This window comes from Delphinus delphis, chromosome 4 (assembly GCF_949987515.2).
Source record: "Delphinus delphis chromosome 4, mDelDel1.2, whole genome shotgun sequence".
NCBI classification, from domain to species: domain Eukaryota; kingdom Metazoa; phylum Chordata; class Mammalia; order Artiodactyla; family Delphinidae; genus Delphinus; species Delphinus delphis.
In genome coordinates, this window is record NC_082686.1 from 55,040,077 (window position 1) to 55,061,950 (window position 21,874).

Sequence of the window (21,874 nt, forward strand, 5' to 3'; positions counted from 1 at the left end):
TAGACTGCCTATTTCCTCTTCATTTGTTAGGTCTGGTGGGTTTTTATCTTGCTCCTTCATCTGTGGTGTGTTTTTCTGTCTTCTAATTTTGCTTATCTTACTGTGTTTGGGGTCTCCTTTTTGCAGGCTGCAGGTTCGTAGTTCCCATTGTTTTTGGTGTCTGTCCCCAGTGGCTAAAGTTGGCTCAGTGGGTTGTGTAGGTTTCCTGTTGGAGGCAACTAGTGCCTGTGTTCTGGTGGATGAGGCTGGATCTTGTCTTTCTGGTGGGCAGGTCCACGTCTGGTGGTGTGTTTTGGGGTGTCTGTGGCCTTACTATGATTTTAGGCAGCCTCTCTGCTAATGGGTGGGGTTGTGTTCCTGTCTTGCTAGTTGTTTGGCATAGGGTGTCCAGCACTGTAGCTTGCTGGTCGTTGAGTGAAGCTGGGTGCTGGTGTTGAGATGGAGATCTCTGGGAGATTTTCGCCATTTGATATTATGTGGAGCTGGGAGGTCTGTTGTGGACCAGTGTCCTGAAGTTGGCTCTTCCACCTCAGAGGCACAGCACTGACTCCTGGCTGCAGCACCAAGAGCCTTTCATCCACATGGCTCAGAATAAAAGGGAGAAATAGTAGAAAGAAAGAATTAGTAGAAGAAGGAAGGAAGGAAGGAAGGAAGGAAGAAAAAGAAAGAAAGAAAGAAAGAAAGGAGGGAGGGTGGGAGGGAGGGAGGGAGGAAGGAAGGAGGGAAGGAGGGAAGGACGGAAAAAAGAAAGAAGGAAAGAAGATAAAGTAAAATAAAGTACGATAAAATATAATAAAGTTATTAAAATAAAATAATAATTATTAAGAAAAAACATTTTTAAAGATAAAAGAAAAAAAAAAGGACGGATAGAACCCTAGGGCAGATGGTGGAAGCAATGCTATACAGACAAAATCTCACACAGAAGCATACACATACACACTCACAAAGAGGAAAAGGGGAAAAAATCATAAATCTTGCTCTCAAAGTCCACCTCCTCAATTTGGGATGATTCGTTGTCTATTCATGTATTCCACAGATGCAGGGTACATCAAGTTGATTGTGGAGCTTTAATCCGCTGCTTCTGAGGCTGCTGGGAGAGATTTCCCTTTCTCTTCTTTGTTCTCACAGCTCCCGGGGGCTCAGCTCTGGATTGGGCCCCGCCTCTGCGTGTAGGCTGCAGGAGGGCGTCTGTTCTTCGCTCAGACAGGACGGGGTTAAAGGAGCAGCTGATTCGGGGGCTCTGGCTCACTCAGGCCCGGGGAGGGAGGGGCACAGAGTGCGGGGCGAGCCTGCAGCGGCAGAGTGCGGGGCGAGCCTGCACCAGCCTGAGGTGCGCCGTGCGTTCTCCCGGGGAAGTTGTCCCTGGGTCCCGGGACCCTGGCAGTGGCGGGCTGCACAGGTTCCCCGGAAGGGGGGTGTGGATAGTGACCTGTGCTCGCACGCAGTCTTCTTGGTGGCGGCAGCAGCAGCCTTAGCATCTCATTCCCGTCTCTGGGGTCTGCGCTTTTAGCTCCGGCTCGCTCCCGTCTCTGGAGCTCCTTTAAGCAGCGCTCTTAATCACTCGCGCACCAGGAAACAAAGAGGGAAGAAAAAGTCTCTTGCCTCTTCGACAGGTCCAGACTTTTCCCCGGACTCCTTCCCGGCTAGCCGTGGCGCACTAAGCCCCTGCAGGCTGTGTTCAAGCCGCCAACCCCAGTCCTCTCCCTGTGCTCCGACCGAAGCCCAAGCCTCAACTCCCAGCCCCGCCCGCCCCGGCGGGTGAGCAGACAAGCCTCTCGGGCTGGTGAGTGTTGGTCGGTCCTTATCCTCTGTGCGGGAATCTCCCCGCTTTGCCCTCCGCACCCCTGTTGCTGTGCACTCCTCAGCGGCGCCAAAGCTTTCCCCCTCCGCCACCTGCAGTCTCCGCCCACGAAGGGGCATCCTAGTGTGTGGAAACCTTTCCTCCTTCACAGCTCTCTCCCACTGGTGCAGGTCCTGTCCCTATCCTTTTGTCTCTGTTTATTCTTTTTTTCTTTTGCCCTACCCAGGTACGTGGGGGTTTTCTTGCCTTTTGGGAGGTCTGAGGTCTTCTGCCAGCGTTCAGTAGGTGTTCTGTAGGAGTTGTTTCACGTGTAGATGTATTTCTGGTGTATCTGTGGGTAGGAAGGTGATCTCTGCGTCTTACTCTTCCGCCATCTTCCCGGAAGCCTTGGCATTTAATATTTAATTGAATTTATTTTTAGTATATTTCCTAGAAAAGCAATACATGTCCACTGTAGAAAGCTTTAAAAATAACCGACAAAAACTATTATCCAGAGAACCACTATTTAACGTATACCAAATCTTTATTCATTCAACAGCCATTTTTCAATACCTGTTATGTAACAGGTACTGCTTTAGATGTGAAACCTGTTCTTCAGAGTTAACATCCTTCTGTAAATTTAGTGATATGTCATGTCAGCCTCCTATGTGCAGAAATGTGTGTGCTTTTAAAAAGGGACCATGCTTCTTAAAAGTAGCATTGTAATCTGATTTTTCTCCTGTAACATTAAGAGCTTCTTTTGATGCCATTGACCCATATTTTACAGTATTATCTTTAATGGTTGCAGAAGAATTATTTGTGTGAATGTACCATAGTTAATTTAATGAATCTCCTATAGGCAGACACTTTAATTCTTTCTTTTCCAATTCCTGTTTGTACTTAAAATCTGTAACTTGTATATTTTGCTTCTCTTTGATAGTATAACTAATACGACCTCCACGTGACATGAAGGCACAGGCAGCTCTGTCTTTCATCTTCATTCTTATACCATCTCTATGTGGATCTCAAGGTAAGCATCTTTATAATACACCCAAGTGTCAGTTGTTTGTATCATTAGATAGGAACATGAGCCACAAGGCAAGGGAGCTGTTTCCTCTGTAGCCATAGCTTATCAACTTTTCTAACTTTTCTTCTATCTACTCTAAGGTTCTTTCTAATCTGTTATCTGCTACCAAATATAAAATCACTAGAAAGGCAAGTTTGATTGATTGGTTGATTTGGTTTTTTTTTTTTTAAGTGTAAGCTTGGTACTTACTTGACACTTGACAAAAGGCGTTATCAGCTTTGCTAGGCCCTGTGGCAGGCATTTTAAATTATCCAATGAAATATTAGAGGTGTTTAGTAGAGCAATTAGGGAGGTCGACAAAAACACTCCTTTTCTTTCCCACCTTTCCATGTCTTTCTTCTCAGCTTGATGCCACATTCCTCTAGCACTTGGTACAGAGATAGACTAAATCTCTCTAAGGCAAAGTGGGACATAGAGTGGAAAGAGCCTCAGAGGAGGGGGCAGAGGAAAAAGACTTTGTGACAAGGCCATATGAACACCCGATTATCCCATCTAGGGTAGCTTTGAGCAAGGTCAAAGGAGTTTAGTCCATTGTCCGTAAGATAAGGTCCTTTCCAGTGCAAATATCACAGAATTCATAGATAGGGCATATGATCTACTAAAATGTTTTGTGAATTGGTTAAAAAATCTGGATACTGCCTTCAGTGATTATGAAATGGGTAAGTAGATTTTCTTTGCAAAAACCTGATTGTGATGAGTCCATTTGCTTTTTAAAATCACCTTCTGAAGTTGACAGTAAATATATATATATATATATATATATATATATATATATATATATATATATATATATATATATATACACACACACACACACATATACAAACATATATATTAGGAGGATTGGACCTCTACATTTATATCCAGAATAATATTCCTTAACTATATTTTGATGGACTCATAGTATATCCTGAGAGTTGTCTTAAAGCCAAAATAAATGAATCACTTCATTTCCCCTTTTGGACTCCTCCTCTTATGTGCACCCTTTCTTGAAACTAATGTCTACATATTCCCAACAGACCCCTTAATGCAGCATTGTCTTCTACATGCTCCAAATATTTCCTAACCCAGCCAAGTTAAGTTTATTCTATTCTTTTAGGGCCTGCTAGCTCCAGCTAGCTGGATAAACTAATTTGTTATTGTTATAGTAGGTGTTAAAAATGAATGTGTTCAGGAAATAAAAATCAACAGGAATCTTTAATTTATATAACATACATAATTTCCAGCAACTGTAGCAGGCCAGGATCAGAGGAGAGATGAGACTATTGATCAAGCATGGAACAAAGTTCCTATGCTTTATGCTGTTGTCAATTCTCATGGTTACATTTAATACAACAGATACTCGATTGAAATTTCAGACACTCAAACATAGAGCTTCATGGCTTGTTTCTAGTAATTAGACTAGCAAGTGTTCTTGATAGATGATGTGGTCTGTTAATGATCAGGCTGCTGACCTAGGATAGTTCTTCTAGGTAGTCCTGGTATAACGCTTGATAAGCACCCATCACTAATTCTCTTCATAACTGCTCTTGTTTTTAGATACGTTCTTTTTAGCTTCCATAAGTCATATTCCTATGAGTGAGCAAACAGTCATTGGAAGACTTGATGAAGATGTAATTCTCCCTTGCTCATTTGAGAGTGGGCCCGATGTTGTAGTTCACTGGAAGAATCAAGATAACTATGTTTACTCATACTACAAAAACAGTGACCAGTTGGAAAAGCAAGATCCCAGATATGTAAATAGGACATCCCTCTTCCTTGATGAAATTCACAATGGAAATGCCTCCCTATCTTTCAAAAGATTAAAGCTTCAGGATGAAGGAACTTACATATGCTACGTGGGAACATCACTTGGAAAAATCATAAACAAAGTGGTACTAAAAGTGGGAGGTAAGTGTACATATACCATTTTACAAAACATGACAATGATACCATTCCATGTTTTCTGTAATGCCTTCTTCTTAATTTAATATGCTATGGGCTTCCTTCCAAGATAATACATACAAACTACCTCATTATTTTTAATGCATAGTGTCTCATAGTTTAGACATGCTATAATTGATGCACCCGTTCCTCCATTAGTAAGTATTTAGGTATTTCTAGTGTTTTACGTTACAAAAAATGTGATGAACATCCTTATATTTAATACTGGGAAATGGTCTGAAACAAAAGTATCAGAAGTAAAATTTTAATATGGCACTTATACCAGCAGCATAAGAGTATACATTTTCCCCTTAAGTCTTATCAACACCTAATATTACCCATCTTAAGACATTCTGCCAATATGATAGCTTAAAAATATTGAATTGATTTAAATTACATTTTTCTGTTTTCTAAATGAAGTTAATTGTAATACTATATGCTTTCCTCCTGTTTGTATTAACTTCATTTATCTAATCATTTATTTATTGGGAGGGGCATTTTCTAATGGGTTGTTTTATCTAGCTCATGTTCTTTCTCCCTCTGTTCCATTTATCTGCTTCAGACCTTGACTCAGAAATCTAAGAATTATGGGTAAACAAAGAATCAAAAAGGCTCTGAGTCAGTACCTGAAGAGTACAAACTGCTGCGTGAGCTCTAGTTTATCAGCTTTGGCACCCACATTTTGACTGCTCAGTGAGGCCATTAGATTTTTTTCTAGAATTCTTTCTAGAGAATTGAGCTTGCTAGTTGCTATGTATCCATACATGCTCTTTTTTCCTTGTAGATCACCAGACTATATCTTAAGGTTCTACAGAGTTTTTGCTGTTTTTCCTTTCAGAAACTGCCAAGTTTTGCTCGCAAAGCTTAGCTTTTCATTTCATGGGTATTAAAATAATGTGTTCTGCGCAGATGGGCTAAAAAGAAGCTAATGACAGTTCCTCACGTGCCCTTCTTTCTCCCACATAGCTTTTGTCACACCTGTGATGAAGTATGAAAAGAACACCACAAACAGCTTCTTAATATGCAATGTGTTAAGTGTTTATCCTTATCCAATTATCACATGGGAAGTGGATAATACACCAATCTCTGAAAACAATAAGGAAGAAATCGGATCTTTGGGTCCTTTTTATATTAACAGTAGAGTAAATATTACAGGATCAAATTCATCTTATCAATGTGCTATTGAAAACACATTGCTGAAGCAAACATGGACAGGGAGATGGACAATGAAAGGTAGGCTCCACAAGGCTTTCTGTGTACCTGTGCTGTCAGAGATTGGGAGGGAATGGGGTTTGATTTACAAGTTAAGAGAAGAACACAAAGGAAGGAAATGCATTTGCAGCAGTTAGAAGACCAGGACTGGAGTCCCAGATCTAATATTACTGGCTCTGTTACCTCACACAGTCATTTTTACTTCTGAGCGCTGGTTCCTGGTTGGTAAAATGGAAGTAATTCTTACCTTGCAAGGTGTTTATGAGTTGAAGGAAAACAATTGTGAAATGGAAAGCAGAAAATACATCCATGAACATTGCTGTATTTCTCTATGGTTCTTCTACATAGAATTTTCTACTTGCATTGGACTTTAGAAGATCAGAGGAGAAGGAAAGGATACTTGTTTCTGAGCAGGTCACAACCTCTGATTCTTGCCAGTTTTTCAACCAACAGAAATTAGTATTGCTTCTGTTTAGTCTCTTTCTGTTTAGTCTTCTTAAGTAGTATTAGCCCATTAATCTTTATCAGCACCTCTACTCCTTCCTCTCATTTATTTGAACAAACCCAAACTCTCACCAGTCTCTATATCTATAAGCTACTGTTTAAGAAGAGTTTAAGGAGAAGAAAAATTAATTTGGCACCATTTATCTAATTCTGAGGAAAATTATCAATATTCTTTTATACTTCACTAGAAGCAAAGCAAATTTTTTCTGTAAATCTCTATTATGTGGTGAAAGTGGAGGTTAGCTTTCCTTTTTGGCCTTCTCTTCCCCTGAGTTTCTATTTTTAATATTTAAATTTATTGAAGTATAGTTGACTTACAATAATATTAGTTTGGGGTATAAAACATAGTGATATTTTTATAGATTACACACCATACAAAGTTATTATAAAATATTGACTATATTCCTTGTGCTGGACATTACATCTTTGTGACTTATTTATTTTGTAACTGAAAATTTGTATCTCTGAATCATCTTTAACTATTTCGCTTCTCTTCCCATCCCTCTCCCTTCTGGTAACCACTAGTTTGTTCTCTGTATCTGTGAGTCTGTTTCTGTTTTATTATGTTTGTTTTTTAGATTCCACATATAAGTGAAAACATACAGCATTCGTCTTTATTTCTCTACTTATTTTACTAATTATAATACCCTCCAGGTCCATCCATGTTGTCACAATAGCAAGATTTTATTCTTTATTTATGGCTTGGTAATATTCTACTTAGTGTGTCTGTGTAACTCAAATCTTCTTTATCCATTCAGCTGTCAATGGGCACTTGGTTGCCTACATATCTTGGCTATTGTAAATAATTGTTCTATGAGCTATGAACATTGGGGTGCATATATCTTTTTGAATTAGTGTGTTTTTTTCCTTCAGATAAATATGCAGGAGTCAAATTCCTGGATCATATGGTAGTTCTATTTTTAATTTTTGAGGAACCTCCATCATGTTTTCCATAGTGACTGCACCAATTTAAATTCCCACCAACAGTGCACAAGGATTCCCTTTTCTCCACATCCTCACCGACACTTGTTATTTGTTGTCTTTTTGATAACAGTGATTCTGACAGGTGTGAGGTGATATCTCACTGCAGTTGCATTGATTTGCATTTCCCTGATGATTAGTGATGTTGAACATCTTTTCATGTGCCTGTTGGTCATCTGTATGTCTTATTTGGGAAAATGTCTACTCAGGCCTCTGCCCATTTTTAAAAATCAGATCTTTTTTTGTTTGTTTGTTTCATATTGAGTTGTATGAGTTCTTTATATGTTTTGGATATTAAACCCTTACCAGGTATTATATCATTTACAAATATCTTCTACCTTTCAGTAGGTCACCTTTCAGTTTCACTGATGGGTTCCTTCCCTGTGTAAAAGTTTTAAAATTTGATTAGGTCTCATTTGTTTATTTTTGCTTTTGTTGCCCTTGCCTGAGGAGACAGATCAAAAAAGTATTGTTAAGACTTATATCAAAGAGCATACTACCTATATATTCTTCCAGGAATTTTATGATTTCAGTTCCTACATTTAAGTCTTTAACTTGTTGTGAGTTTATTTTTGTATATGGTATGAGAAAATATTCTAGTTTTATTCTTTTACATATAGCTGTCTAGTTTTCACAACACCACTTATTAAGGAGACTGTCTTTTTTCCACTGTATATTTTTGCCTCCTTTGTCGTAGATTAATTGACCATAAGTGCATGGGTTTATTTCTGGGTGCTCTATTCGGTTCCAGTGATCTATGTGTCTGAGCTTTGTGCCAGTACCATACTATTTTGATTACTATAGCTTTGTAGTGTAGTTTGAAGTCAGGGAGCATGATAACTCTAGCTTTCTTCTTTCTGAAGATTTTTTTGGCTATTTGGCCAAAAAAAATCACTAATCATCAATAATTTGTGTTTCCACACAAACTTTAGAATTATTTGTTCTAGTTCTGTGAAAAATGTCATGGGTATTTTGATAGAGGTTGCATTGGATCTGTAGATTGCTTTGGGTAGTATGGACGTTTTAACAATGTTAACTTTTTCCAATCCATGTACACAGAATAGCTTTCCATTTATTTGTATTGTTTTCAATTTCTTTTATCAGTGTCTTACAGTTTTCAAAGTACAGGTCTTTCATGTCCTTGGTTAGATTTATTCCTACATATTTCATTCTTTTTTATTTAATTATAAATAAGACTTTTCTTAATTTCTCTTTCTGATATTTTTTATTAATGTACAGAAACCCAACTGATTTTTTGTACATTGACTCTGTATCCTGCAAATTTATTGAATTTGTTTATTCTAATAGCTTTTTGGTGGAGATTTTGTGGGTTTTTTATGTATGGTATCATGTCATCTGCAAATAGCAACAATTTGGATTCTTTTCTTCTAATTTGGGTTGCCTTTTATTTATTTTTTTTCTTGTCTGATTGCTGTAGCTAGGATTTCCAATACTATGTTAAATAGAAGTGGCAAGAGTGGCATCCTTGTCTTGTTCCTGATCTTAGAGGAAAAGCTTTCAGCTTTTCACCCTTGAGTATGATGTTACCTGTGGGTTTGTTATATATGGCCTTTTTATGTGAATGTATGTTCTCTCCAAACCAACTTTGTTGAGAGTTTTTATCATAAGTGGTTGTTGGATTTTGTCAAATGCTTTTTCTGCATCTTTTGAGATGATCATGTGATTTTTATCCTTTGCTTTATTAATGTGGTATATCAGATTGATTGACTGATGGATATTAAACCATCCTTGCATTCCTGGGAAAAATTATACTTGATCATAACATATGATCCTTTTAATGTGTTGTTGAATTAATTTGGCTTACAATATTTTGTTGACGATTTTTGAATCTAATTTTTTGGGGGATATTGGCCAGTAATTTTCATTTCTTGTAGTGTCTTTGATTGGTTTGGTATCAGGGTAATGTGGCATTGTAGAATGTGTTTGGAAGTGTTCTCTCCTCTTCAATTTTTTGGAATAGTTTGAGAAGGATAGATATTAACTCTTCTTTAAATATTTGGTAGAATTCTCCTGTGAAGCCATTTCATCCTGGACTTTTGTTTGTTGGAATTTTTTTAGTACTGATTCAGTTTCATTACTAGAAATCAGTCTGTTCAGCTTTTCTATTTCCTCCTAAATTAGTCCTGGAAGAGTATAAGTTTCTAGGAGCTTATCCATTTCTTCCAGGTTGTCCTATTTGTTGATGTATAACTGTTTATAGTATTCTCTGATGATTGTATTTCTGTGATATTGGTTGTAACTTCTCCTCTTTCTAATTTTATTTATTTAGCACATCTTTTTTTCTTGATGAGTCTGGCTAAAGGTTTTTCCAATTTTGTTTATCTTTTCAAAGAAACAGCTCTTAGTTTCATTGATCTTTTCTATTGTTTTTTGGTCTCTACTTCGTTTATTTTCACTCTGACCTTTGGTATTTCATTTCTATACTAGCTTTGGTCTTTATTCATTTTTCTTTTTCTATATCCTTTAGAAAAGATACGTCATTTGAGATTTTTCTTGTTTCTTGAGGTGGGCCAGTATCGTGATATACTTCCCTCTTAGAATTGCTTGTGATGCATCCCATAGATTTTGGAACATTGTGTTTCTATTTTCATTTGTCTCAAGGTGTTTTTTGATTTCCTCTTTTATTTCTTCATCAACACTTTGTTTTTTAGTAGCATATTGTTTAGTCTCCACGTTTGTGCTATTTCCAGTTTTCCATAATTGATTTCTAGCTTTATACTATTGTAGTCAGAAAAGATGCTTGACATGATTTCAGTCTTCTTAAATTTATTGAGACTTGTTTTATAACCTAGCATTGTGACCTATCCTGGAGAATGTTCCATGTGAAGTTGAAAAGAATGTATATTCTGATGTTTTTTTGTATGGAACGGTTTCTAGTTATCTATTAAGTCCATTTAGTCTAATGTGTCATTTAAGATCATTTGCTTATCTGGGAAACTATTTCTTCTTCAATTCTGAATGATAACCTTCCTTGGTAGAGTAACCTAGGTTGTAGGGTTTTTCCCCTTTCAGAATTTTAAATCTATCATATCACTCCCTTCTAGACTGCAAAGTTTCTGCTGAAAAATTAGCTGATGGTCTTATAAGAGTTCCCTTTTATGTGACTCTTTGTTTTTCTCTTGCTGCCTTGAAAATTTTTTTGTCTTTAACTTTTGCCATTTCGATTATGATATGTTGGTGTAGATCTCTTTGGGTTCATCTTGTTTGGGACTCTTTGAGATTCCTGGACCTGAATATCTTTTTCCTTCTTCAGATTAGGGGAATTTTTAGCCATTATTTCATCAAATATGTTTTCTACCCCTTTCTCTCTTCTCCTTCTGGAACACCTATAATATGAATGTTAGTATGCTTGATGTTGTCCCAGAGGTCCCCTTAAACTATCCTCATTTTAAAAATGTATTTTTTCTTTTTTGTTGTTCTGATTGGGTGGTTTCCACTATTCTATCTTCCAGGTCACTTATGCATTCTTCTGTATTACCTAATCTGCTCTTGATTCCAATTTTCATTTCAGTTATTGTATTCTTCAGCTCTTTTTTATATTTTCTAATTCTTTGTTGAAGTTCTTACTGTGTTCCTCTGTTCTTTTATTGAGTTTGGTGAGCATTTTTTGTTGTGTTTTTTTTTTTTTTTTGCCGTACTCGGGCCTCTCACTGTTGCTGCCTCTCCCTTTGCGGAGCACAGGCTCCGAACGCACAGGCCCAGCGGCCATGGCTCACGAGCCCAGCCGCTTCACGGCACGTGGGATCCTCCCGAACCGGGGCACAAACCCGCATCCCCTGCATCGGCAGGTGGACTCTCAACCACTGCGCCACCAGGGAAGCCCCTGGTGAGCATTTTAATGACCATTGCTTTGAACTCTTTATCAGGTAAACTACTTATCTCCATTTCATTAGGGTAGTTCTTTCATTTGGGACATATTTCTCTGTCTTTTCAATTTGTTCAACTCTCTGTTTGTGTTTATAAAACTAGGCAAGACAATTACCTATCTCAATCTTGAAGGTATGTCCTTTTGTGAGAGTCTCCCTATGCAGTCTCCGTGTGCCCAGTGGCTTTGGTGGGAGAGCTGGATATGAAGCAAGCATGGAGAGGGGACTTTTCTGGGGCATACCAGGGCTATCCCTGGCACGGGCTGGAGCTAGGGGGTGGGGTGGGCTAGAGTTGGAGCCTGGTATGGACTGGGGCTTCTCCTGAGGTGTGTTGGGGGCTGCTGCCTTGGTGAGGGGTGGGGACTAGAGCTGAGCCAATCACAGGCCAGGGCTTCTTCTGGGGCATGCTGGGGGTGCAGCCTTGGTAGGTGCAGGCTGGAGCCAGGGGGGCTAGAGCTGGAGTCTGGCACAGGCCAGGGCTTTTCCTGGGGCATATGAGGACTACTGCCTTGACAGGGGTGGAGCTGGAGCAGTGCAGGGTCTCCCTCATGGGTGTGGGTCCTGACTAGATCACTTCTCTTCCCCTCCTATTCACCTTGGTGTATTTTTTTCTTTATATCCTTAGTTATAGATGAGCCATTCTGCTGGTCTTCAGGTCATTCTCAGAGAGAGTTGTTCTATATGTAGTTGTAGTTTTAGTGTGTCTGTGGGAGGAGGTGAGCTTAGGGTCCTCCTACTCTGCCATCTTGGCCCTGCCTCTACCCCTGAGTTTCAAATTCTCAAAATATTCACCAAGAAGACACTAAAAATATGAACTATTCACTACCTTTATATGATGTCAATAGTGTGAGCAGCCAGTGTTCTCTGTTCATCAGCCAGGCAGCAATGGAATCATGGGAAAGGGTTGAAAATATTAAATTGCAAATATTTTCTAAGGAAAATCATAATTTCTCATGTTTATTCAGAAATGAGTATCCTGGAGTTCCAACAGTTCCTTAGGCTCAGCGTTATTTTGTCTTGTTGAGGATCTATTATGTACCAAGCTTTGTCACTCTCAGACTGTGAACTTAAGAACCGGATGTGTACTAGATGCTGTGGACTCTTACTTCTGGATCCACAGCATCTAGTACAAACATGTAAAAATAAAACTAAACCAGGAATGCAGCATACAAAGAGAGTGAGTAATTCTGTTCACCATGGTTGGGTGTGGGTCAGGTTTTTACAGAACATATGCTTAAGGAAGTTGCATAAGGGCAGAATTTTAAAAGAGCAGTAGGAAATTCCAGGAGAACATAGGCATTCCAGGCAAAAAACATACTAGACACAAAAGCACAGAGGAGTAAATATTGCTTGAATTTGTGGAAATATAAATGGTTGAGGGTTAAACTGAAGTATCAAAAGATAAGCCTAGAGTAGAAGGCAAAAACCAGATCAAATGGCTTCATCTTGCTGAGGAGCTTGAGCCAGCCCTGGAGGTAGTATGGAGCCAAAGAAGGTTATGAAATATTGGAGCGACTGGAAGTGGCATTTTAGATGGCTTGCTTTGGCATCACTCTCGCACAGGTGGACTGCAAAGTAGGTATGTCTAGAACCAGGGAGAACAATTCATGGTAGTCCATAGAGGCCAGCTGACAGAACTAGAGAATAGGAAGGACAAGATGGAGTTAGCTCTGGAGGGACAAGCTAAGAATACCCAGCAGAGTCCCTGTTCTAAGAGCTCGGTCCAGTGAGGAATTACCTGCACAGTTAGAAATATACTTCTTACGTGCAAGAAAAGAGACTCTGTCTTGAAAGAGAGATTAAGAAGTGGTTGAGACCATGAAATTAGCAGAGACTGCCACGGTGTAGATAGTGACAAGGACGTAACTCCAGCACTCAGGGTCAGCAGAGGAAGATCACTGAGTTTAAAAGGCTGATAACCATAGCAACATTCTTGAGTGATCACCGTCAGGCTGTAGGAGTTAAAAACCAGGTATGTCACCTCCCTAGCTGGCCCAGGCTTAGGTCTCCTGAAGCCTAAGCTTAACCTTGGTGGGAGACTTTGAAATAGTGGTAGTAAAGCTTTTAATAAACTCCACAGTACAAATATCTCATTGCTTTCCAAAAGGTATTTTCAAAGATATTTCTAGGTGTAACTTAGAAAATTCATTTGAAAATTTTGTTTTCATTAATCTTTACTTTTCTATTCTGTTTTTAGATGGCCTTCGTAAAAATGAAAGGGAAAATGTTTCACTCTCGTGTAAACCTGAAAACAGTTTTTTCCTACCAAATGAAGATTTCAGGGTCACTTGGTCCAGGGTGGACAGTGGGAATTCTTTGGTCCTGGCTCACTTTCTGAACTCCTCACAAGAAACAATTATCAATGAACCCCTACTTTCACGGAACAAAATTCTGATAAGCCTGCATGACTTCTCTTTGACTTTGAAGGATCTTCGTCTTTCAGACAGTGGAGAATACCTGTGCAACATTTCTTCAAGCAAATATACTTTACTCACCATCCAAACACTGTATGTAGGTAAGTTACAAGTAGGGTTGCATAATGGGTTTCGGGTACAGCAGTAGAGATTGTGAACATCAAACAGGAAAATTAGGTTGCCATTTCAAGAATACCTTTGAATAGAATTTCTGAAAATACTGTTTACAGGGATACTTCCAGTCAAGACAATCTCCTTCCTTCAACCACAGGCAAGTCTTGCATTGAAAAAAAAGAAATTACTCCCAGAAGATTTCCTTTTTAGGGTTTCAGGGCTTCAGAAATGAAGAGGGAACCTATATGTTTTGTTACTCTGTGGGCTGAGCATCTTCAGTTCCTGTTACCACTGTGCCTCAGGATCTGGGTTTGGGGAGTTGAAGCTGTGTAGGTACAGGAGGAAGTTAGAATTTGGACTCTGCTGGATGCTGGGGAAGCATGGTCTGTGAATCTGGTGAAAACAGTTACCAAAGGGCATTTGAAACATTACGTGTATGCCTGATTCGGCTCATTTTTTTCTTACCTCTATTGGTAGCTAACTGGTAAAACTCATTAATTAAAATATTTCTAGTCCAGTATCCATAGAGTCATAGACTGTGTACTCATGAAGTTGACTTTCAAGGTGGGCTGATCACCCTTACCCTTAAGTGATCAACTTGACATCATGGGAGACCACGGCACTCCTCTTTCTATTCTTTATTAAAATATAAGTCAGTGGAACATATGTTTTAGAAATATTTTTATCATTATAGTTATGAAAATTAGGAGAAATAACAGATTTGAAGGTTTGGAGATTCTATGTAGTGCGTTTTGGAGATAAGAATACAGAGTTGTCCTTGGGTCAAGGACAACTTCAAATAGATAGAAACTTCAAGACACTGAGTGATAACACTCCCTTTGTAGAGTTGCTACTTTGAGGGCACTGAAAACTGAGATGCAGATGAAGCTCCTATTTTTCCCCAAAATAGGACTGTCACTTTTACATAAAATACAGTTAAGCTTTAATTCTATTTTCTTAAATGTTGGATTCATTTTGGAGTTTAGAAAAATAATCAGGAAGAAACAGTCTGAAGACCACATCTGGCCCATCTTTCTAATTAGAGGTCTAATTTTCAGTTTACACAAAGTGAAGCATCATGACCATTCCACCTCTGTCAAAGAAAAGCTTTTCAGAACCTCTCATTCTGAAGTAAAATACTGGTCAGTTGAGACTGCAAGAGGGTTTGCCCATACTTCCCCCCAGAAAGAGGTCTATAGCAGGAACTACCCCATCGGGGCAGGGAACAGGAGAAACACTCTTTCAAGGAAACTTGCTGTTCTGTAGTGAACTGCAATTTTCTGCTTGCTGCCTTGCCCAGGAAATACTGCAGTATTTGAAAAGGAGGCCCAGATAGTGGGGCTTATGATTCCTAGAGTCTGGATCTTCTCTAGAAAGGTTGCACTGAATTGAATGAAATTAAATAATTCTTGCTAAATTTTGCTGCTGAATCAATATGTGATCTTGGACAAATCCCTTTACAGATGGGGGAACTGAGGGTCATGGATAAAGTAAGAAGCTATACATTGCAGAATTTTCTTCAGGAGGAAAAATATGCCTATGAAAACACTTTAGGAAGTCAACATTCCTACTTAATTACTCCTTCTCTACGTGGGTATAGAATTTCAGGATGACAAATGTGTGGAGAGATAAATGTTTTATTGGTTGTAAAACATTAAGTAAAAGTATATTCATAAAAACTGACATCCATTATATAGAGCTGTTCATTTTAAAGAAAAGCCATAATTATCTTCCCCCCTGAATTTGACCTCTGTTCTCTAATGCTTGCTCCTTACTCTTTGGTAGAACGTGGATTATAAGATTAGCTGGTTCTGACTTTGGTTACTCAAGGTCTCCAAGTTTCTGGCTTCTGAGTTCCCCACTTCCTTTAATACCAATTATAACAATGCTAGTTCCAACCAAGATGCTGAAAAGAGTTCTGGCTCCTCCAGTTATTCCTGAGGAGCTCCAAGCACTATCGGTTATCCTGGTGGTCACCTGTCACCTTTTACTCAAGATCATGGCTCCTACTCAACTCTTCTCATCCCCTCTGCACTGCTCATCTGTATTCCTCTAGGATCCTGCCTTGTCCAAGCCAAGGGTACACTGCAACCTCCCTTCATCCCCCAAGGAATACACTAGGCTGAGGCTAGTTTGTAGTCATAATTATTCCTTTGTAAAAGTGTGTTGATTATCTTATTACAGTAAAAAACAATAAAGACTTAAAATACATAGAAGACTCATTGTCTCTCAAGTTTTCAGACTTTTTCTCTCCTGACTCTCATCCCCACTAGGCCCCAAATTGGTTAATATCACAGCTTTGGCAGGTTTCCCACAATAGACACATTGAGGTTGGGAGTTATTATTTAGGCTCATGAACAACTCTGGTCCAGACAGGGCTGTTGTTCATATCTTTAATGGGTCTTTTCACTAGGAAGAGTTTTTTCACTAATATGAAATCTGTCTCCCATCCAGAACGCAGAAATAGCTAGTTATAAAATTAGTAAATATACTCTACTCACCGTCTATACATTTTCTTTTATTTTCTGGTAACTTTTCTTCCAGCTTATAGACTTTTTGTTGAAGCAAGTCAAGGAACAGTTGTCGGAATAATTTCAACATTGGTGGCAGTCATGGTGGCAATTTTGTTAACTCTAGCTGTTAAATCAAGAAGATGCATGTCTTCCGACACAGGTAATATCTCATGGAGGATTTGGTCTTGTGCCTGGGTGTTCAGGTAGAGGTGTATCAAACATACACCTGCAGCTGCACACCTACACTGCTGCTAGGCATGTAAATAGATCTGAATTTTCTGCAGAGCTGTTTTTAAACTTTTTCAAAAATTCTTTAAAAGGTGCCCACATTTCCACCTAACTATTTACTTCTAGGAAATTATCCTGAGTTAAATGGTCAGAGACACAGCAAGCTATATACAAGCACATCCATTGAATCACACTGCCAGTTTTTCATTGAATTTTTTTTTTTTTTTTTTTTTTTTTTTTGGCGGCACGCGGGCCTCTCACTGTTGTGGCCCTCCCGCCGCGGAGCACAGGCTCCGGACGTGCAGGCTCAGCGGCCAAGGCCCACGGGCCCAGCCGCTCCGCGGCATGTGGGATCCTCCCGGACCGGGGCACGAACCCGCGTCCCCTGCATTGGCAGGCGGACCCCAACCGCTGCGCCACCAGGGAAGCCCCATTGAATATTTTAATAATAACAGGAAATTGATTAAATGAATTGAAAGTCACGTGTTATTTAAGTTGTTTTATTTCTCTTTTTTCTACTAAAGAGAGAAAATTTAGATATGGCAGTAAAATAATACACAGGATGATCTGAATTATCTTGCATTGAAAAATAGCTGAAAAGAAGCCAAAACGTTCTTTGCCTTTGTAGAGAGGTACTACACATCTCTCCACCACACATCTGCCCAGGTACTTCTATTATGTCTGGACTTCCTTAAGTCCCTGGGTTCTGTTTTCGCTTTCTTTGAGTTTCGCCTACAGTTGCTACTGCTCAAAACAGCATTGTCCTTGATTGGCTATTTTATTTTAATCCTTGTTAAGTTTTTAAAAAAACTTTTTTCTAAGTTTTCTGCTAGAAAACTGTGTTACTTATAGCAGTTTAATTACTTGTAGTAATTTAACATGATACATTAAGATTCCATGGTCACAGGACTTCTAAAAAGACTTTGCTTTTATCAACAGAGTTAGATCTATGAAAAGCTTGAATTTACTTGTTTCCACATTTTACAGATCAGAAAACTAGAATCCAGAAAGTTAACACAAATTCTAAGTAGGTATGTGAAACAGACTCTTATAAGCACCACCTAAGATGACCCAGCTAACCAGTGGCAGAGGTAGATCTAGGGCCCAAGAAGCTCTCCCTCCTTTCATAATCTCTCCAAGAAAGCTCTGAGTGTCCTGGGAGGTTTAAATAGATCCCATGTCCCTTATTTTGATTGATATTTGCCTATTGCCCCCGCTGAAGTTAGGGTTATTTGATATAGCAGACACCATTATTGAAGGTAGGATTTTAAGGGTGATAGTGAGTGAGAATTTCACCAGTTGTAGCCCTGTGATTGTTTATACTAATAGGTCAGTCCCCTTACTTGTTGCTCCTCTTAGCTGCCAGAAGTAGAAAAAGATGGGAGGTTGCAGGTAGTCTAGTTTGTCCCCCACATGTAAACCCTAATATGATGATACTTGTGATTAGATAGGTTCCAATTATAGGAGAGGGGGCACTACATACTGCTCAAGAAGGATGGTTTAGTTTCTATATTGGAAGTGTGCACAAGTCCAACACAAAGTACCTGGCACACTCAAAACTGGACAAAGGGGAGCACAGAAGATAGTGCATTCCCCCAGAACTTTGCTAGAAAACCTGAACTTGAAGGGACAAGAAGAAAGAGCAGTGCCCAAAACCTGCAAGGAGAGTCATGGAACAAGCTGTGTTGTAAGGAGGGCGACCTTCACTCAGAGGACACAGATAGACTATAGGGAAGGAGCTAGAATAAGTACCTGATTTTGCCCTTCCCTCCCTTTGATCTCCACCCCAACTGGAAACCAGAGGGCAGAGAAGCCCTGCAGGTAGAACCCATCCAGGTCAGCTTCCCGTGGCAGAGAGCAGGATGGATCCTGATTCTGGAGGAGCAGTCAGGTGATATCAGAAAAAACCATGTTAGGGTATTGACCACTTAAAATAAAAAGAAATTCCACAGTTCTGTAGTTAGGTGGGCTGAAAATATATTTCAAGCTGTTAAACTAAAAGTCACAAAACCTCCAGTTCCCAGGCTGTTGTTTCATATGACCATGGCTTGTATGTTTTCTTTTTAAAGTCCCTTTTCTATTACTCTGTTTTAAAATGCCTTTAGTATAAATTATCCTAGATTTTAGCAAGACCCAGAAGGAAGGCCTTCCTTGAGAAATGACATTATGTCTCTTTTTCCTATCCATCACCACCTTGGCTATTTTCCATTGTTTATATCTGGTAGGAATCAGGCCAACAATCTTAAAGAGCCAGGAATTGCTGGCCTGGTTGAATTGCCTTTATCCCTGCTTTGGAGGACCCTGAAACAGCCATAAGAATTTACTGCTGTCTGTTTCTGATGAGGTATTTGTACATTAAATGCATTTTTAATGCTGTTTGTTGGAAAAAAGATTTGAAGAGGGGAGTAACTAACGTGCTTCTAATAATATAATTATACTGAGGAGGGAATAAGGGAGAATTTGGGTGTTTGCAAAGCCATGTTTTTTTAAGTTCTGTTTTTTCTTGTAGAGCGGTGTCCATCTACTCATCAGAGATCTAGCCATGACGGTACTGAAGAAGAAAACATGGTAAGGCATTTCCTTTATCAAACTATTTATAGTATAAGGATGCTACTGTAAAAGGTAACTGAAGTTTTGACTGATTCAAACATCATCATGCAGGACTTTTACACAGAAAAAAAGGCAGGAGGGATTGCAGGATAATAGAATGGGGAAAAAAATACACTTAGGCTTTTCCCACTGTAATTAAACATGCTCTACTTGCTTAAATAAGTGTGTGCTCTTATCATCTCCAACTGTTATTTGTAAAGATGATTTCAAATGGCACTATGTACCAATATACTTATTATTCTGATGGAAACATGGGATTGCATAGGAGTGGAAGGCAATACAGACAGATAAAGAAGAGAAAAGCAGACTATAGTTTCTGCCCGGACTCAGACTGCTGACCTTCTACACTTTTCCAGCCACTTCTAGGTTCCTTCAGAACTTATAATTCACTTACGAATTATAGCGTGATTGCATACTTCCTTTTTGCTGCACACCTTTATTATTTATGAGTTCCATTAATCAGAATAAATAACAGTAAAGAGTGGGGTAAACTTGTTTTTCTACTTGTTAAAATCTCAGGAACATCTAGCAGGAAAATTAAAATTAACTGATAAGACCCAGACTTCATAACTACTTATTTTATAACTGTCTCATGGATCTTGGATTACAGATGCAAACAGTAGCTTAAAGCTCCCTCCTTCCAAAAAACAAAACAAAACACTACCAGCATTTAAATACTTAAGATAAAAATGGTTATTCTGACATGAACAACGGTGATTTTGAGTCCATTTTTCTTGGTTCTAGGCTCTTTCAGAATATTCATCCGGTAAAGGAAGTGAAGACAGGAATTGACAACACAGCACAAACATCCTTAATATCCAGTGATCTCACCTCCCCTTTCTTCACTGCGATTCCAGCAATGGCTTGTCATGACCCAACAATTCTGCCATTGCAAAGACTTGTGATAGTGGAAAGAGAATAATTACCTTCTTTCTCACGCCCTAAGAATCATTCATTGACCCCCCTACATGCATCAAGATTATAAATGCCTGGATGCCAAGGGTTCCAGTTCAGCTTGGAAAAGAACTATCCCATTCATTTACATTCCTGCTGCAATCAGCCCAGGAGGCTACAGTGAGGTTTCCTCCAAGAACTCAGAAGAAATGAATCACTAAGAGATGATTCAAAATCTGATTAACTAATGATGGGTGAGTGGTAGAAGCAGAAGTCACTATAGTGAAAAGGTGAAAAACCAGAGCCTAGAAAACAGGCAATGGATTTGCTAAAGTATTGTACTCTAGTTTTATATGAATGGTTAATATCAGTTTAATCAACTAGATTTAGTATGGTGAGTCTTAGGAGCCCCAAAGAGTAAGAATGTCAGTATCTCTAAGACTACCCAGGGTGCAAAGGGCCCTATCAACTCAAGAATTGACATCTCTGGGGTTGGGTTGTACCCTTCAACACCAGGGTTTGCATAGCCGAGTGACCCTAGTTATGAAGATAATTTGATTTACTCTTTTGGCTCAGTTGTCATATTGTTAATCAGATTTCTAATAAATTTAGATTTTCATAAATTTTATGCAAGGAGAGAATGGATAATTCAGCTGACTAGATGATCTGTTCTCAATTTCATCATCAATATAAAAGAAAGAAAGCCAAACCAAGACTTTTGTTAACTTATTCAAGTTTTTAACCGTATAGCTTACAGGAGAAAACCAATCCTCAATTGTGTATTAATACTATCTGATCGAGAGAGAGGCATGGACATATATACACTACCAAATATAAAATAGATAGCTAGTGGGAAGCAGCCGCACAGCACAGGGAGATCAGCTCGGGGCTTTGTGACCGCCTGGAGGGGTGGGATAGGGAGGGTGGGAGGGAGGGAGACACAAGAGGGAAGAGATATGGGAACATATGTATAACTGATTCACTTTGTTATAAAGCAGAAACTAACACACGATTGTAAAGCAATCATACCCCAATAAAGATGTTAACAACAAAAAATACTACCTGATCCAATTTTCTTTATCAGCTGGACTTCTTTCACAATCTCCTACTTTGCACATAGCTCTGTTGACTTCAGGTATTTGCTACAATGTTGTGACCAGTGTTCATCACAAACGGTAAAGTATTAAGGACGCTTAAAGAAAAACTTTAGAAAAAAGCACATAAGACACTTGGTGAGGAGAAAGTGCTCAGAATTGCTCTAGTCTACTTACGGTGATGAGGGTGATAAATTTAAAGACCAAAGCCAACACATTGAGGATGGTGGACAAGAAGGACTCTGTGTCCTTCAACGCCGCTGGGTCCCTGAATTAATCTTAGAGCCACCTGTGTGAAGCAGGTTGGATCAGAGAGGCAGACTGCTGAGAACGACAGAATAAGGATTTATTATAGAGATTCAACATTATAGAACTGTGGACACGGGTGAAGAAGTCTGCACCAGGCTGTCCCCTCTGCATCTGGTGCTGGGCCTGAGGTCGCTGTTGGTCAGTTGTGCCAGCGGTCAGGAAGGACAGCTGGACACGGACTGAGGATGGACTGGAATTTATAAGAACAAACTGGACCCCATGCAGTCTCTCAGGGCCTCCAAGGTCAACACTGTGAGTGACCTGTAAGATGATAAGCTGGCGCCCATTGCCATGGAGCTGCATACCTGCCGGGCGAGGATTCTG

The 21,874-nt window shown here is 39.3% G+C and overlaps 1 protein-coding gene across 1 annotated transcript; it reads left to right on the forward strand.

Annotated features, from left to right (window-relative positions):
• Nucleotides 1-2,746: 2,746 nt before the first annotated feature.
• Nucleotides 2,747-20,665, forward strand: HHLA2 (HHLA2 member of B7 family). The gene is made up of 7 exons (XM_060009871.1): nt 2,747-2,810; nt 4,407-4,757; nt 5,757-6,023; nt 13,572-13,889; nt 16,447-16,575; nt 19,153-19,211; nt 19,998-20,665. Exons 1-7 carry the CDS (start codon nt 2,747-2,749, stop codon nt 20,043-20,045), a joined length of 1,236 nt encoding a protein of 411 aa, XP_059865854.1. The 3' UTR covers nt 20,046-20,665.
• The last annotated feature ends 1,209 nt before the right edge of the window (nt 20,666-21,874 follow it).

Coding starts and splice junctions, on each gene's coding strand:
- HHLA2 (XM_060009871.1), top strand. CDS start 2,747: ATGAAGGCACAGGCAGCTCTGTCTTTCATCTTCATTCTTATACCATCT. Junction 2,811..4,406: donor ATCTCTATGTGGATCTCAAG/GTAAGCATCTTT, acceptor TCTTGTTTTTAG/ATACGTTCTTTTTAGCTTCC. Junction 13,890..16,446: donor CATCCAAACACTGTATGTAG/GTAAGTTACAAG, acceptor CTTTTCTTCCAG/CTTATAGACTTTTTGTTGAA.